This window comes from Pogoniulus pusillus, chromosome 28 (assembly GCF_015220805.1).
Source record: "Pogoniulus pusillus isolate bPogPus1 chromosome 28, bPogPus1.pri, whole genome shotgun sequence".
Classification (NCBI taxonomy): Eukaryota; Metazoa; Chordata; class Aves; order Piciformes; family Lybiidae; genus Pogoniulus; species Pogoniulus pusillus.
The window spans coordinates 14,713,508-14,729,793 of record NC_087291.1 but is presented as its reverse complement, the minus strand read 5'-3'; the positions used below and the strand labels follow the sequence as shown (position 1 = coordinate 14,729,793).

At 45.2% G+C, this 16,286-nt stretch overlaps 1 protein-coding gene across 1 annotated transcript; it reads right to left on the bottom strand.

The window, feature by feature from the left end:
* Nucleotides 1-406: 406 nt before the first annotated feature.
* On the bottom strand, nt 407-3,859 carry NDUFA4 (NDUFA4 mitochondrial complex associated). Its single transcript, XM_064167012.1, has 4 exons — nt 3,606-3,859; nt 2,893-2,981; nt 2,534-2,594; nt 407-628 (listed from the first exon to the last, which is right to left on the bottom strand). The coding sequence occupies exons 1-4, from the start codon at nt 3,645-3,647 to the stop codon at nt 572-574; spliced, it is 249 nt and encodes an 82-aa protein (XP_064023082.1). The 5' UTR covers nt 3,648-3,859; the 3' UTR covers nt 407-571.
* Between the last annotated feature and the right edge of the window lie 12,427 nt (nt 3,860-16,286).

Here is a 16,286-nt window from a genome sequence, read left to right as displayed (position 1 = left end):
GACTTGACAAAAAAGAAAGAAATGAAGTCTTTTGCAGAGGGCTTGCACTTCTGTGGGTTTTAGGTGGCTTTTTTAATCCCATCCAGCAACATATTGTGACATTTGTTACCTTCCTGCTGGACAAGGACTTGTTAGCATAGACTTGTCTGCTACCAAAACTTCTTAAAATGAAAAATTCAGGTGCAAAGAAAAAAAATAATATACAGACACACAGACACAAGCTTTCAAGTTTTTGCAGGTTGGTATACTGCATGAACAAGCAATTATTTTCCTGAGTATAGAATCCATCAAGACAACTTTGCTTTCTTGTCGAGGAAACATTTGTCTTTTGCTTACTATTTGACTATGATACAACAAACCATAAGTAGGAGGATATTCTCATTTTGCAAAACTAAAGAATGAATACTTCCAAGTTTCAAAGGTTTATTAAGCCTCATCAAAACACTTTCAAAACACATGCCCAAGTGCAGTGTGAGGCAAGTGGGATTATTTCATGGATGATTAAGCATGACAATTGTGCGGACGGCTTCCGGAAGACCTTCTGTGCAGCTTAGGGAGATGAGAGTGGTGTTCAGAAGTCAGGACGGTCCTTCTTAAATTTGCTGTAGTCTACATTAACTGAGTAGAACTAGGAGAGAGAGGGGGAGAAGAAATGAGTAAGAAGCTTGACTATCCATTTCTCATGAAATTCACTACAAAAATTGGAACTCATCAAGAAACTGCTATCAGTTTAAGTCTGTGCATTAGAGAACAGTAAATACATTTTGAAGAGCAGTAGCTTTCTAATATTATCTTCAATCTACAAGCAGTATTAGAAGGTCTGCTTATGTCTACTAGAGAAAACCCATGGTGTCTCCTTTTTATATCCCAGAATGAAAAGCCAGTTTCACAGCAAGTTCTTCCAGTACTGCTAAGCTTATCCTTTTTTGCCCCAAATCTATGTGCTTCTGTGTACCAAAGGGCAACACCCAGCTTGCCAAGTGACAGAAAGCCTGGTGTGGGTGAACGGACAGTGCTATATGGGAACATTTAGAGGCATGCTCTAAAGTTTGGTTCAAGCAGCTGCATCTAAAGCTGCAAAACCTGACAAGAAGGCAACTAACAACAGATCCTTCCACACTGTTTATATTAACAAAGTTGGATCCTGTTACAAGCAATTCTGAACAGCCCAGTCACTGAACACAATGAACTAACAGACTAAAAGCTATTTTGGCATCTCAGCCAGACTTGACAGCAAGCATGTGATGCTATTGTTTTTAAGAGAAAAACCAAAGCTATTAGCTTGATTACTTTTACTTATGCCCAGGTTCTGTTTTTATTTTGTAAGTTCCTCAGAGAAAACAAAGCAGCCTACAGCACGTTCAGACTACAGAAACAAAGCAGCCTACAGCACGTTCAGACTACAGCAGTCTGTGCAACTCCCACACTAATGACCAGGACGACTTCAGCTCTTTTCCTTACGAACACTGAGGAAGTTGATATGACAAAGAAGCGTACAAAAGAAAAACAATTCCCTCACAGGCTGAATTTTGTTACACTAGAGCTTTTTACTGAAGTCATCCTCATTTTAGAGTATCTGCCTTTCTATTTCCCACACTGCAGATCTGGTGAAACAAAAAAATCCCCAATGATACATGCACCCAAATATGGTAAAGCCTGAACTTGTGTTTTCATGCTAAGACAGAAGGGGAATGCTACACAAGGCATGCACTCTGAAAGAATCTGTGCTGTGTACTATGTCGAATTTGCCTCTTTCAGATGCCTAAAAAACAGCAACATTCCAGAAGCTGCAATGAAAACAAAGCATGATGTTCTTCTTTGGGCCTTTAAGGGAATTGCAAAATATTTCTGGAGTGTGGGGGTTTGGGGCTGATTTCAATGATTAGAATAACAAGACAAGGTACTGAACAGAGAGTAGCTTTGAAGATACAATGGGATTGCTTTTTTAGTTGTTTGAAAAGAATTTTAAAATATTCTTACCAAGAATACATAAAACATCACTCCAGACACCTGCTTTCTGTAAACTACCAAATGTTTTACACACTTTTTCAGGCTTTCTTATTAATAACTCAGATTTTCCTTACAGAGCTCCTCTATAGCATCCAGGTACTTACAGACAATTGTTTTCAAGTAGGCTGTGGAACTGACTAGTGTCTAAGTTAAACACTGATGTTTTCCTGCTTCGTTTCTCATGAGTAAATGCAACAATTCAGAACTTTAAAAGCTGTAGTTCAAAATTTAGATGAGGTTTTGTCCTTCATGTAGTTTAATTCTATTATGAGTTAGCCTTACTCCCACAACTAACTTATTTTTCTTTCAATGCAATATACATGACTGCTTTTGTATAGTCTCCTTTCATCCCATCATCAACCAATTCCAGCAGTATTTTAAATCTCTGTTCTAGAAGCAGAGTTGTTGTACAACAGAGAAGACATCACTCATTCAGCTACATTCAAATATACCCAAACACACAAAAGCAGCAGGCTGCACATTTGATACTATGTTTCTTTAAAATCTCTGCTTTTCATTTTACCTTGTACTGGTCACTGGGAGACATTTTGTTCCAAGGCTCTGGATTGTTTTTCTTGTCCCAGCTATTGAGAAAAATGCAAGATACAAGAACTTAAGAGAACTGCAGTACCTTAAAATGAGTAAAATTTCTGTTTTATGGTTATTACCCAACCAGGTAAGTTCCCAAAGAAAAAGCCACAGTTCATCCATCAGCAGTCTTAAGTAGCATACAACAAACAAAACTGAGGAAAACTCCACACACTTAATGCCAGTATCACTGGAGCATGAGACTAATGATCCCAGAAACATAAAGATCAAGGCATTGAAGCTTTATTTAACGCATGCAAGAAGACTGAGCACTGTGAATGATTTTATACATACCTGACATCAGGGTTGAACATCGCCAAGCGCATGAGATATAGGCCGGCACCAATGCCTCCTGATCCAATGATGACGAATAGAGGGATCAACTACAACAACAACAGAAGCATCACACCACAAGATAGGGAAATAAATTTTGGGCAAAACCAATGACAAATTAAAGATCAAGCTTACACACTGAGCCACAACACGCTGCTCTCTAAAGCCCTGACATAAGCTCCTTATGCTGCGGGGCACTCCTGGGGTCAGAGAGTTGCTAGCAGCTAAGAAAGGGCAGAGATGAAAACAATACTGCTATACGCTTAACAACCCAACAGCAGCCTCCCGAGAAACAAACACGAGTCCCTCCACTGCTTAAGAGAGTCTCCCAGCATCTGTACCGCTAAGGAAAGAGGGAGTGAGGTGGTGCAATAAAAGAGAGGGGAAAGAATGCACAAAAGGCCCACACGTACTAGAGGAAAAGGGGGACCTGACTGTGTCTCGCCGACCAGCCCTGAGCTGCTCACACGCCGTCAGCCCCGGCCCACCCGAGGGGCATATGGGCCCCTTTTCTGGCCCCCTTTTCCATCTAGAAGGAAAGGAGAGGAAAGACTGAAAAGCAGGGCGACCGGCGGGGCTGGGGGCTACAACTGCCATCAGGGGAGAGCGGCGGCCCACTGCAGCCCAGAATCCGCGGTGTCCCCGCAGACAAAGCGCTGCCGCCGGGTACTCACGCTGGGGTGCTTCTTGGCGTGGGTGAGTATAACGCGAAACATGGCTGCAGCAGGCGCAGCCCACGATCTCGCTCTCTACAAGGCTCCGGAGCCGTCCTCTCCCTCCAGCTGCCAAGGCCCAATGTCACCGAGGCCCCCTGCGTGGCAGGTGCCCGCCGCCGCAGCCCGGATGTAGCAGCTCCGGCGTTTGCCTGTCCGCCCTCCTCCGCGGCAACCCGACCTGGCGAGCCGCCGCGGTGCGCCGTGCCGGCACCGCCGAGTTCCCTGGGCTTCGCGGCCCCGGCGGCAGCGCGGCCCCCGGGCGGCTAGCTGGCAGCGCGGCTCGCAGCGCAGGCAGCTGCGGGGGCACCCCCGACCCGCTCCGGCGCGGGCAGCGAGCAGGCACCACTGCCGCCTCGCCCCGCCCGTTGTGAGAGCAGTGTGGGTAGCGCGGCGGGTAGGGCGCCGGCAGCTGGCGGGGCGTGAGCGCTCTGCGACGGCCGCTTGCTGCGGGCTGCGCCTCGCTTTCCTCCACGCTGCCCCCCAGCCTCTGCCACGCAAGCGGGGCCAGAAGCTGCCGCAGCCTTCCCGAAAGGCGCCTGCTTGTCTTCTGGGTGGCAGCAGCACCTCTCTATAGATACAGCTCCACTGGAATGTAGAATGTTGTATTATTACATTTAGGAGAGAAGGGTAAGAACATGTTTTGGTCTGTGGCTGAGCCTGTCCTTCTCCTTTGAAGGATGTATACAGCAGAGCTGTAAGATTCACATTGTGTGACTGCAGGAAATAGATACCTGCAACATAACTTATGAGTGGGAATTCCTTGGTTTATTTCAGCAGCTGAGGCTAGACCGAAGTGAAAATGATGTGAAGGGGAAAACTACAGCATATCTTCATGGCTTTTCTTGTATCTAAGATATCAAATGTTTTGAGGGCAGGCAGAATATAAGACCAAAGTTAATTCAAAGGAAGTTCCATAAAATGCTTTCCCCTTTTTGTGTGTGTGTGAAATGCTGTTTCGTCTGACATGGCACAAGAAATCAGCTTAAAGACAATATAATGTTCTCGTTGCCTGCTTTTTCAGAACATCCTTGCTCCAAAAAAATCTAACTGCTGTCTTTATTCATCTGACTAACTCACAGGCTTGCATGCTGGGAGATACTACACAGTATCACAGTATCATCAGGGTTGGAAGAGACCTCACAGATCATCAAGTCCAACCCTTTACCACAGAGCTCAAGGGCAAGAAGAGCCTCCACTCCTTACTGGACCAGGAGGGGAATACTATAACTGATGATGTAGAAAAGGCTGAGGTCCTGAATGCCTTCTTCGCCTCAGTTTTCAACAGTAAGGAGGGAGGAGGAGGCAAGTGGCCTCTTGAACTGGGGGATGGGGTCAGGGAGCAGTGTGTTCCCCTGGAAATTCATGAAGAATTAGTTCAGGACCTGCTGAGCCATCTGGACACCCACAAGTCCATGGGACCAGATGGGATCCATCCTAGGGTGCTGAGAGAGCTGGCAGCTGAGCTGGCCAAGCTGCTCTCCATCATTTTCCAGCAGTCCTGGCTCACCGGAGAGGTCCCAGGAGACTGGAAAATGGCCAACATGGTCCCCATCCACAAGAAGGGTGGGATGGAGGAACCTGGAAACTACAGACCCATCGATGGTGTTTCAGCCCATCTGATTTTCCTCTCTGGAACCTACCCTTAGGAAACACCTCCTTCAGACTGCCACCTCTCCTTACAAAGACATAAGCAGAACAGAAGCGCTTGTGAAAGAGCTGTCTTAACAAACACATGCAGCACTCCTAAAGCGTTCAGGCATCCAGTGCTTTTGTCTTTTCTCCATGGAATGCAGAACAGATGTGGATGAAATAAATACATTTGAAAATAGGTATCTTCTGCAAGCATAATTTAAAACACTGCGTCTCTGAAAAGCAATACCCAGCACAAAAAAATCTGGCTCACAGGAGGCAACACTAGTGGTGTTCCTCAGGGATCAGTGCTGGGCCCTATCCTCTTTAATATCTTCATAGATGACCTGGATGAGGGCATGGAGTCAGTCATCAGCAAGTTTGCAGATGACACCAAGCTGGGGGCAGATGTGGCTGGGTTGGAGGGCAGAAGGGCTCTGCAGCGGGACCTTGACCGCCTGGACAGATGGGCAGAGTCCAAGGGGATGGCATTCAATAGCTCCAAGTGCAGGGTGCTGCACTTTGGCCACAGCAACCCCATGCAGAGATACAGGCTGGGGTCGGAGTGGCTGGAGAGCAGCCAGACAGAGAGGGATCTGGGGGTGCTGATTGATACCCGCCTGAACATGAGCCAGCAGTGTGCCCAGGTGGCCAAGAGAGCCAGTGGCATCCTGGCCTGCATCAGGAATGGTGTGGTCAGCAGGAGCAGGGAGGTCATTCTGCCCCTGTACTCTGCACTGGTCAGACCACACCTTGAGTACTGTGTTCAGTTCTGGGCCCCCCAGTTTAGGAGGGACATTGAGATGCTTGAGCGTGTCCAGAGAAGGGCGACGAGGCTGGGGAGAGGCCTTGAGCACAGCCCTACGAGGAGAGGCTGAGGGAGCTGGGATTGTTTAGCCTGGAGAAGAGGAGGCTCAGGGGAGACCTCATTGCTGTCTACAACTACCTGAAGGGAGGTTATGGCCAGGGGGAGGTTGCTCTCTTCTCTCAGGTGGCCAGCGCCAGAACAAGAGGACACAGCCTCAAGTTGTGCCAGGGGAAATTTAGGCTGGAGGTGAGGAGAAAGTTCTTCACTGAGAGAGTCATTGGACACTGGAATGGGCTGCCCGGGGAGGTGGTGGAGTCGCCGTCCCTGGAGCTGTTCAAGGCAAGGTTGGATGTGGCACTTGGTGCCATGGTCTAGCCTTGAGCTCTGTGGTAAAGGGTTGGACTTGATGGTCTGTGAGGTCTCTTCCAATCCTAATAATACTGTGATACTGTGATACTTGACACAACCTCTCTGCAGCAGAATCACTGCTAATGAAAACAAAAGAAAACATGCAAGGAGACCAGCTTAGAGATTAATTAATTTTTATTTAAAGGAAAATAAGTAAGTCTTAAAAAGAACAATCTGCCTTATCAAACTGTATCTCAGCATATTTGTTTCTAGATCTGTAAAATGATCTTTGATCAAAATTTGCCAAGCAGAAAATAATGTGATTGAATATCAGAAAATTCCAGTGAAGTGAGTTATAAAAGAAGTAGTCCACACGGCATCTTCTAAAGAAACAAATTAGGACAGTGAGAATTTTTGCTCACTGTCTCTTCTTCCTCCACTCCTCCATTTGATCCGGGAGGGAAGGAAGCATGATTTTCTTTTCAATTGGCTTCTTTCACGGTGGAGGAATCTGGAAGAGAGAGAAGAGTCATTTGAGGGACGACAGAAAAGACTCTGCAATGTGGATTCCTCATTTCTTTTTTCTTTAGAGCCACTTAGAGTCACAGAATGCAAATAAATAGTGAGAACACAAAGAGGTACGGTTTTATTAGGCAGAACAGTTAAAGGATGTAGTGAATCACCAGGGCCAAGGTTATGCAGTCATTTTAATTCATAGTAAGCAGAAAGTGCTGCTCAGAGAGACAGTTTTATCCATCCTTTGCCCTTGGCTACCCATGTGCCAGCAGCAGTTCACATAGGGCTGTGCAAAAGAGACAAAACAAGTTTTTCTCTGGATCAGTTCCAGCTTATTGCTGGAATGGGACCTGGAAATGTTCAAGTCCCTGGAGGATGTCTGGTTTATGACCCATCACAATGGGATCCACAAAGTGGATTCCCTCTCCACTTGATACCACTAAACCCTGCAGAACTGAGTACTGTCAAGCTAGGTTTTGAATAATGTAGAAATAATAAATGCATTTTTTTAAAGTCAGTGTTTCTCTTTTCACATGGATCAGGTCATGACTCTGAATGTCTGGCTCAGCAGTATGACAGTATGGAAAAAATGTCATTTTTCAGAAGGCTTGCAGCTGCAGGATTTCATCCCAGTTCTTAAGGAACACTTGAAATTGAGACTGACCTGTAAAATATTAAATTAGCACTATTATTTCTTATCTCTGGGGTATTTCTTTTACAGTAGCACATAAAATATTATATAAAACTCAATAAAACAAATTACACAAAGACTTCTGAAGGTCCAGCCCTGACAGGGACTCTTTGGGGGGCTCTACCATCACTTAGAATCATGGAATCATAGAAATATCAGGGCTGGAAGGGACCACAAGGATCATCTAGTTCCAACCTCCCTGCAATGGGCAGAGACACGTCATACTAGATCAGGTTGTTAAGAGCCATATCCAGCCTGGCCTTAAAAACTAACAGGGCTGGGGCATCTGTCACCTCCCTGGACAACCTGTTCCAGTGTCTCACCACCCTCGTGGTGAAAAACTTCTTCCTAATATCCAATTTGAATCTACCCACTTCTGGATTTGCTCCATTCCCCCTAGTCCTATGACTACCTACCATCCTAAAAAATCCCTCCCCAGATTTCTTCTAAGTCCCCTTCAGATACTGGAAGGTCACAATAAGATCCACTTATGAAGGTAAAATATCTTTCCCTGACTTGCATAATCAGTTTACCTTCCCCCATCTGTTTCCAGGAACTTTGCTTCTTGCCAAGCAATAGTCACAGGCCATAAGATTGGCCTTGATTGAAGCCTGTTTACTCCCCAGCCCCAGGATGAGATCAGATCTATGAGTTCTTGCTGCACTTTCCAGGCAAGGTGCCAGTACTTTTGCCATATGCCGCCAGCAGGTTACCTTAACAAAGACACATCTTGGCAATTGCTTTTCTTTTTTAAAATGCAAAGATGTCTTGATGAAGTGGAGCTCTGCTATATCTCAGTGCCTCTTCTTTTGCAATAAATCAGCTCACATTCTTACAATTTTTCAGGCAAAAACCAAACCAAACTGCACAATTGGGCAAAACCAGATTAATATATACATAAGAAAAGTCATTCCTATAAAATCTTTGATGATAAAACACATCTTCTGTGTCTTTGCTGCACATTGTGCTAATCCATGAAATAACGTTAGGAAAAGAAGCAAATTGATTCCTAAATGTCACAATTACATTTAACAGAGAACATTAAAAGCACTTATTTCCTTTCTTTATTGCTTACTGGGTTTATTATTTCATTGTAATATTTCATACAAATCCAAACCAGGCCAGCTTAGCTTCTTTTGTTTACAGATAATAACTAAACAGAATTTAAAAGGAAGCTCTAGCAGCTCCTTCAGTATAATTTAGTGTGCAGCAGTTCACAAAGAATTTTGTCCCTACAGCTGAAGCATCTTTTGTCCTCAGCCAGACCAAAACAAGATTGTATTGGAAAAGCTTTATGTAAAAAAGGGTCATTGGCACTCGTGTTCAAAGTAATTATTCTTGTAAAATTAATTAACTTTTAAAAAAATAACAAAAAAAAAAAAACCCAAATAAACCAAAACCAACCAACCAAAAGACCACAAAACCCCCCAACCCCAAACTGAAAGCCCTTAGAATACTTCCCGTTGGTAACAGCAGGTCTGTGTTGCTTTTTATGTTCAGTTTGGCAGATGTTTTTTACATCCTGGATTTTTTTTCAGAACAACAGAATGGTTTGATGGATGAAGGACTGCATCTGGAAAAAGTCTATCAGCCAGCATCATTAAAAACCTGAGCCAGAGCCCACTGAAGTCAGTGGGAATCACTGCCTTATGCTCATGTTTCATATCTCGTTAGGGACTGTAAGCCTTGATTATTAAAAAAAGAATGGAATGACATTCCTTACTTGCATTGCACATAAATTCTTTCTCCAATAGTGAGGAAGAAAAAAAGTCATATTGGTGGGAGAATCTGTCACTGCACATAAAGGTAGGTAGGTTTAGAACCCTGTCAAGGCTTGCAGGATGGCACAGTGAGTACCGAGTGGCAAAGCCCCGTGGGGAGTCTGCATAGGATAGAATAAAATAGCAAATTCTATGAATAGGATAGGATAGGATAGGATAGCATCAATCAGGTTGGAAGAGACCTCCAAGATCATCCAGTCCAAACTATCACCCAGCTCTACCCAATCAACCAGACCATGGCATTAAGTGCCTCATCCAGGCTTTGCTTGAACACCTCCAGGGACGACGACTCCACCACCTCCCTGGGCAGCCCATTCCAATGCCAATCACTCTCTGTGGAGAACTTCCTCCTAACATCCAGCCTAGACCTCCCCTGGCACAACTTGAGACTGTGTCCCCTTGTTCTGTTGCTGCTTGCCTGACAGAAGACACCAACCCCCACCTGGCTACAGCCACCTTTCATGTAGCTGTAGAGAGCAATAAGGTCTCCTGTGAGCCTCCTCTGCTGCAGGCTGCACCCCCCCAGCTCCCTCAGCCTCTCCTCACAGGGCTCTGCTCCAGGCCCCTCACAGCTTTGTCGCCCTCCTGTGGACACCTTCCAGTACTGCAACATCTCTCTTGAATTGAGTGGCCCAGAACTGGACACAGCACTCAAGGTGTGGCCTGAGCAGTGTTGAGTACAGGGGCAGAAGAACCTCCCTTGCCCTGCTGGCCACATACTTTCATAATTCTTTATTAAATATTCTTTCTTTATACAGTGGCCCAAATTATACCTATTTGACAAAGAAACCCACTATGGCTTATTTGAGGATCTCACTATCTGAAAGTTACATGGTAAAATGTATTAATATTCTAATTTATTAATATTCTTTCTATAGCTTTTATATTTAGGAGCTTTAATCATGACTCAAAATTCTGCTACACCTGAAATAAATCATAGACAGAAAACCAATAGAAAATGGAAATACTAAGCCTGCCCCAAATGGATTGGAAATGCAAGAACAAAAACCCAAAAGGGCTGTAGCAGAGAAGCACAAGCAAGCTGTGAGACAACATGAGAAACATTGAATCTTACAACATCTTTCTGGAGCATTGTGGTAGAAGAGTATTTTGAGAGAAAAATAAACTGAATTTGAAGGTATTTAGATGGAACCCATTTTGAGCATGAGGGGTGTCTGAAAAGAAAAACAAAACACAAAACCCCAAAACCAAATCAGAACCAACCAAACAACAAAATCTCCCCAAATTTGTCTGCAAATTCAAGAGAGAACTGGACTGTATTTAATACAATACATTGTGTTAGACAAATTTGTATGGCAAATGTCATCTGCTGTAAAGATGAAAGAAAGAACAATCTGTGAAATGTACTGAAATCAAACCCAAGAAATTTATGACTTATGCAAGAGAGGGAAATTCACTGGAGGGATAAAAATGGAAAAGGAAGATGGTAGAAGCTGAGATGAATCATTACAGTGGGTATGGCAACACCAGAACTGCAGGAACAGCAATGTAAATTATGGCAGAGCTAGACTACCCAGACAAAAATTGCAGCTGACTTGGCAGATAAGAAACCTGCATCTTGTGTTTGTTTTGCATTGAATCTTTTAGACATAACTTCAGTGGCGAGATCTGCAGCAAGGTCTGAGTCGAGCATGATGACCACTGTAGGGGCATGAATGACAGGGAATGGTCTTACAGTGGCTGAAAAGGAGGTGTAGGCATATAGAATCAGAGAATGGTTTAGGGTGGAAAGGGCCTCAAAGATCATCCAGTTCCAACCCCCCCACTATAGGCAGGGACACCTCCCACTAGAACAGGTCGCTCAAAGCCTCATCCAGCCTGGCCTTGAACACCTCCCTGGGCAACCTGTGCCAGTGTCTCACCACTCTCACTGCAAAGAACACAGAATACAGAGTTGAGGGTAAAGGGGGGAGATTTCTCTTTTAGCTCTGTCAGGTTTGAACTGAGAAAATTCTACAAAATGACATGTTCTTCTAAAGTTAAAATAGTTGTTCAGTGAAAGAGTGTCAGGACTGGAACTTAACAGAGTGGGAAAGAAAGGGTATGGAAGGCAGGAGTCTGCCACCTGTGAGCATCCATATGAACACGGGTACCTCACGTGGGACCGGACTGCAGCAGAAATACATTGATCCATCTCTTCTAATCCTGGGGTTTAACACCTGCATCCTGTATCAGCAAGTAAAAGAGTGACTGCAGCCCATCTCTACCTAATCCCCCCCAAAAAGACACAGATTACTCAGCATGACAATTCACACAGAACTAAAGATATAGGTAGCCCTAATTCTAGTATTTCTTAACCATTGCAAACTTTATAGCCAGGTGGGGTTGGTCTCTTCTGCCAGGCAGCCAGCAATAGAACAAGGGGACACAGTCTCAAGTTGTGCCAGGGGAGGTCTAGGCTGGATGTTAGGAGGAAGTTCTTCACAGAGACAGTGATTGGCATTGGGATGGGCTGCCCAGGGAGGTGGTGGAGTCACCGTCCCTGGAGGTGTTCAGGAAAAGACTGGATGAGGCACTTAGTGCCATAGTCTAGTTGACTGGATGGAGCTGGGGGTTGGGTTGGCCTGGATGATCTTGGAGGTCTCTTCCAGCCTGGTTGATTCTATGATTCCATGATTCTTCAGAAGGCTCTGCTACTGGAGATATAGAATGTTGGTTTTCACTTCTAGACTGTTTTACAACGTGTATCAAGAAATAAATGAAAAAACCTCAAACCCAACAACCCATAATTAATAGACTGCTGCAACACATAGCCTAAGGACTGCAAGAAATATCTTAATATCTGCTGGGAACATTCCCTGGCAGCATTTGACTGCATTAAACCTTGTAGCAGTCTGTAGTTTATTATTTCAAAGGCTGAGTGTTCAGAGACTATGGATACTGAATTTCCTCCTGTCGTAGTTTGAAACAGCAAGGACATCTGATTCTGTCTGTTTCTATTTACCATGTACTACTAGACAAAAGAGCAAAGATCACCCAGCAAAGTGCTTGCTGTAATAGCACCGTTAAAGAGTGAAAGCTGGAACAATTCTCTTTGGAAATATATTTGAGGAGGTCAGTCTCCCTACTACAGATAGTTTTGATGGACCACAAAAAAAAGCTTGCTGTTTGGGTTCAGACAGGTAGGTCCTGGCTTTAACTGTCTGCTCACTGACAAGCTCAAAAAAGAGAGAAAAGAAATAGACAAGACATTATACTTTTATTTGTCCACACACAGCTGATGGATGAATTAAAAGCACACTCACCTTTGAGTTGATTCCCTAGGTGAGGAAAAGTTGTGTTACTCTATTTCTTTCTCTGAAAGCTCAACATTTCCTTTAAACTTAGAATGAGATTTTTAAGGTAATTGATGTGACTGTGCCTGTATTCTCTGCTGACTTGCTATTGTGTAATTCATTCTAAAATGGTCTTTAGAGAACCCCAACAAATATTTTCTTTAAAGTGTTATTTTATTTAGGGCAAAATTGCAGTCAGAAGATATAGTTTTCTCTCTTTGGCAGTTGAAGTGCAGCACTGAAATGGAGATTCATGTACCTGCTCTTGCAACAGGCTGTGAACTGAAGGCTTGGTCTGAAAAGAACTAGTAGAATGCTGAGCTAATTGAAAGATGTGATGTGCTTGAGGTGACCTGGTATTCTCAAATATTTCTGGGTGGATTTTTAGGTATGTTATGGATGGAGCTGCCATGACATTTTCATGGTTGAAGCTGGTGAGGGGCCCTATGAGAGGCTGAGGGAGCTGAGGGTGTGAAGCCTGGAGGAGGGTCAGGGTTGAGCTCATTGCTGTCTACAACTACCTGAAGGGAGGCTGTAGCCAGGTGGGGTTGGTCTCTTCTCCCAGGCAACCAGCAATAGAACAAGGGGACACAGTCTCAAGTTGTGGCAGGGCAGGTCTAGGCTGGATGTTAGAAAGAAGTTCTTGCCAGAGAGAGTGATTGGCATTGGAATGGGCTGCCCAGGGAGGTGGTGGAGTCACCGTCCCTGGAGGTGCTCAAGACAAGCCTGGATGAGGCACTTAGTGCCATGGTCTGGTTGACTGGCTAGGGCTGGGTGCTAGGTTGGACTGGATGATCTTGGAGGTTTCTTCCAACCTGGTTGATTCTATGTACTATTTCAGGTCTTCATAATTTTGCTGTAAAAATGATCTTTGAAGATTGTTTTTGTATGTGTATGAGATATTGTAACAATAGGACAAGGAGTAATGGGTTTAAACTGGCAGATGTTAGGAAGAAGTTCTTTGCAGTGAGGGTGGTGGGACACTGGAGTGGGTTACTCAGAGAGGTTGTGGCTGCTCCCTCCCTGGAGTTGTTCAGGGCTGGGTTGGATGAGGCCTTGAGTGACCTGTTTAGTAGGAAATGTCCCTGCCTATGGCAGGGGGTTGGAACTGGATGATCTTTGAGGTCCCTTCCACCCTAAATCATTCTATGATTCTACGGTTCTAATACTTTAAACGTGCTGAACTGGCAAACACTTAACAGTTGATTTGATGGGACCGTAAAGTGCTCAGCTCTCAGCAGTGTGCCAAAAAGGCAACTGAAGATTTCAGCATCCTTGATTATCTGCTGAGATAGGCAAAGGCCTTGCAGAAATATGGGAATCAAGCATTCTTGCTGAAGGTTTCTTTCAGTTAGAGCAAGAATTCTCTCTTCTTTTCCCTCTCCTTGAAATAGTCTAACTCTACTAAAGGAAGTCAGCATCTACCAAGAGGGACTTCTCTTGTAGTATGTTTTAATAGCTGCAGATTTCCAAAGAATGATGATCAGTTGGTAGCTTTAGTTAATTTCTATGCTGTAAATGGTATGTACTTCTAATTACTGAACTTGTAGGATTTGTTGATAAGCATTATGTTCGCAGTGCTCAGAAGTTTAGGGAAACAGTAAACAGATTTCATTTTCTTTTGATGTTATTGATGTGGATTTTTTTCTGATGTGGAATCAGGGGGAAATATGCAAGCTGACTATGGGAGATAACAAAGAATGCATGCATGCTCTTTACAGAAATAAGTGTGACTATTCCTCTGGAGAGGGGGGAGAAGGAGCAATTGGGCAATGGGAGGTGCTGATCAAGAGGAGGGACAGGCAGTCATTAACTTCTTGCCATAACTGTGTAGGTAGAAAGTGGAATAATCCTAGCATTGCAGGCTGCCCCAAAAGGCTGAAGTGAAAGCCAGTCCATATATCTGCTTTGATTTTCATGTTGAAAGGAATCCCAATCTCCTCCAGTGCTCTACAGGGCAGTCCCCTTTCCTTACTTGTGTTAACTGCCGAGAACTCCGTGTCTTCAAGCTGCCTGTGTCCCTCAGTCTGCTCTTCAACATAAAACTTAATCTACAGCCAGTTCTGTTTACTTTTCCTTCCCCTCATGCGTGATTTGAGCTGTGCTGTCAATCACTGTATGGGACATGATCAGGGGCTTGCCCATTGTGAGGCAAGGGCTGCTGCAGAACTCTTTACTGCATGTGCCAGCGTGGATCTGCAGAGTCTAAATCAAGAGCTCCAAGCCCTGCTACTTCTTCTGTTAAGACTGAAGTGTGTGTAGAGAAAGTAGGATGGGGATGCCAATTAAAGGGCAAAGCCCCCTTAAGGTGTGAAAAGCTAAGACACGCAGAACAGAAGGGGGGTTGGAGTTTTGAAAGGAACAACAGACTGCATAATCCAAGAGCCTATTTGGGTGGTGAAGGCAGAATGAGATGCGGCAGTGGTGTTCATTGTGCAGTCAGGCTACTCTATGTAGCCCAAAATGGGTGGAAGAAATGGGAGGTGCCAGTATGAACACGAGCTATGGGTGTGATGAAGTGCTGCAAAAATTTAGGAAATGCAAGCACAGAATGAATGCAGAATTCACGTTTCTCTCTGGAATTTTCTACTCTGCCACTCTATTCAAAACCTGAAACTCACAAAGCTGCTGTCTACGTCTATCTGAAAGGAGGTTGTAGCCAGGTGGGAGTTGGTCTCTTCTCCCAGGCAACCAGCAACAGAACAGGGGGACACAGTCTCAAGCTGTGCCAAGGGAAGTCTAGGCTGGATGTTAGGAGGAAGTTGTTGGCAGAGAGAGTGATTGGCATTGGAATGGGCTGCCCAGGGAGGTGGAGGTGTTGAAGCCAAGCCTGGACACGGCACTTAGTGCCATGGTCTGGTTGACTGGCTAGGGCTGGGTGCTAGGTTGGACTGGATGAGCTTGGAGGTGTCTTCCAACCTGGTTGATTCTATGATTCTGCAGTCTCTCCATCTTCTGAACACTTCCAGGGATGGGGATTCAACCACCTCCCTGGGGAGCACATTCCAGTGTTTGAGAACCCCTTCAGTGGGTAAGTTTCTTCTAATAGCCAACCTAAACATCCCTTGGTGCAGCTCGAGGCTATCTCCTCTGGTTCTATAGCACATTGCTAGGCAGAAAAGACCAACACCTGGCTTGAAGTTTTCCAAGGGACCTATAGAATGAGCTCGACAATGCTCCAATGAACTCGGTTCGCAGGACAGGGGTTAAATTAAAGCAGTTTTGCTTCGTTTCTATATGGGGGGAGCAGAATAAAGGCCTGATAGACTTCGGGTTTTCCTAATAAATGAGACCTTGAACACTGTCCCACCCCCACACAGAGAATGAATGGCTCTGCACTAGGACTCTGTGTTAAGCACTTGGGACCACACGCGTCCCTCCCTGCGGCAGTTCCCAGGGCTGGCCAAGGCCCTCCGAGCCCTGGTCCCCGCCGCCTGCCCAAGGGACGAGCACCGGCGGGGGCAGCCGGGCACAGCCGCCCCCTCCGCTGCACCGCAGGCCGCGCAGGCGCGCTCGCCGTGCGCAGGCGCGGCGGGGCGGGCGGGGGACAGGTGCGCAGGCGCGGCAGCG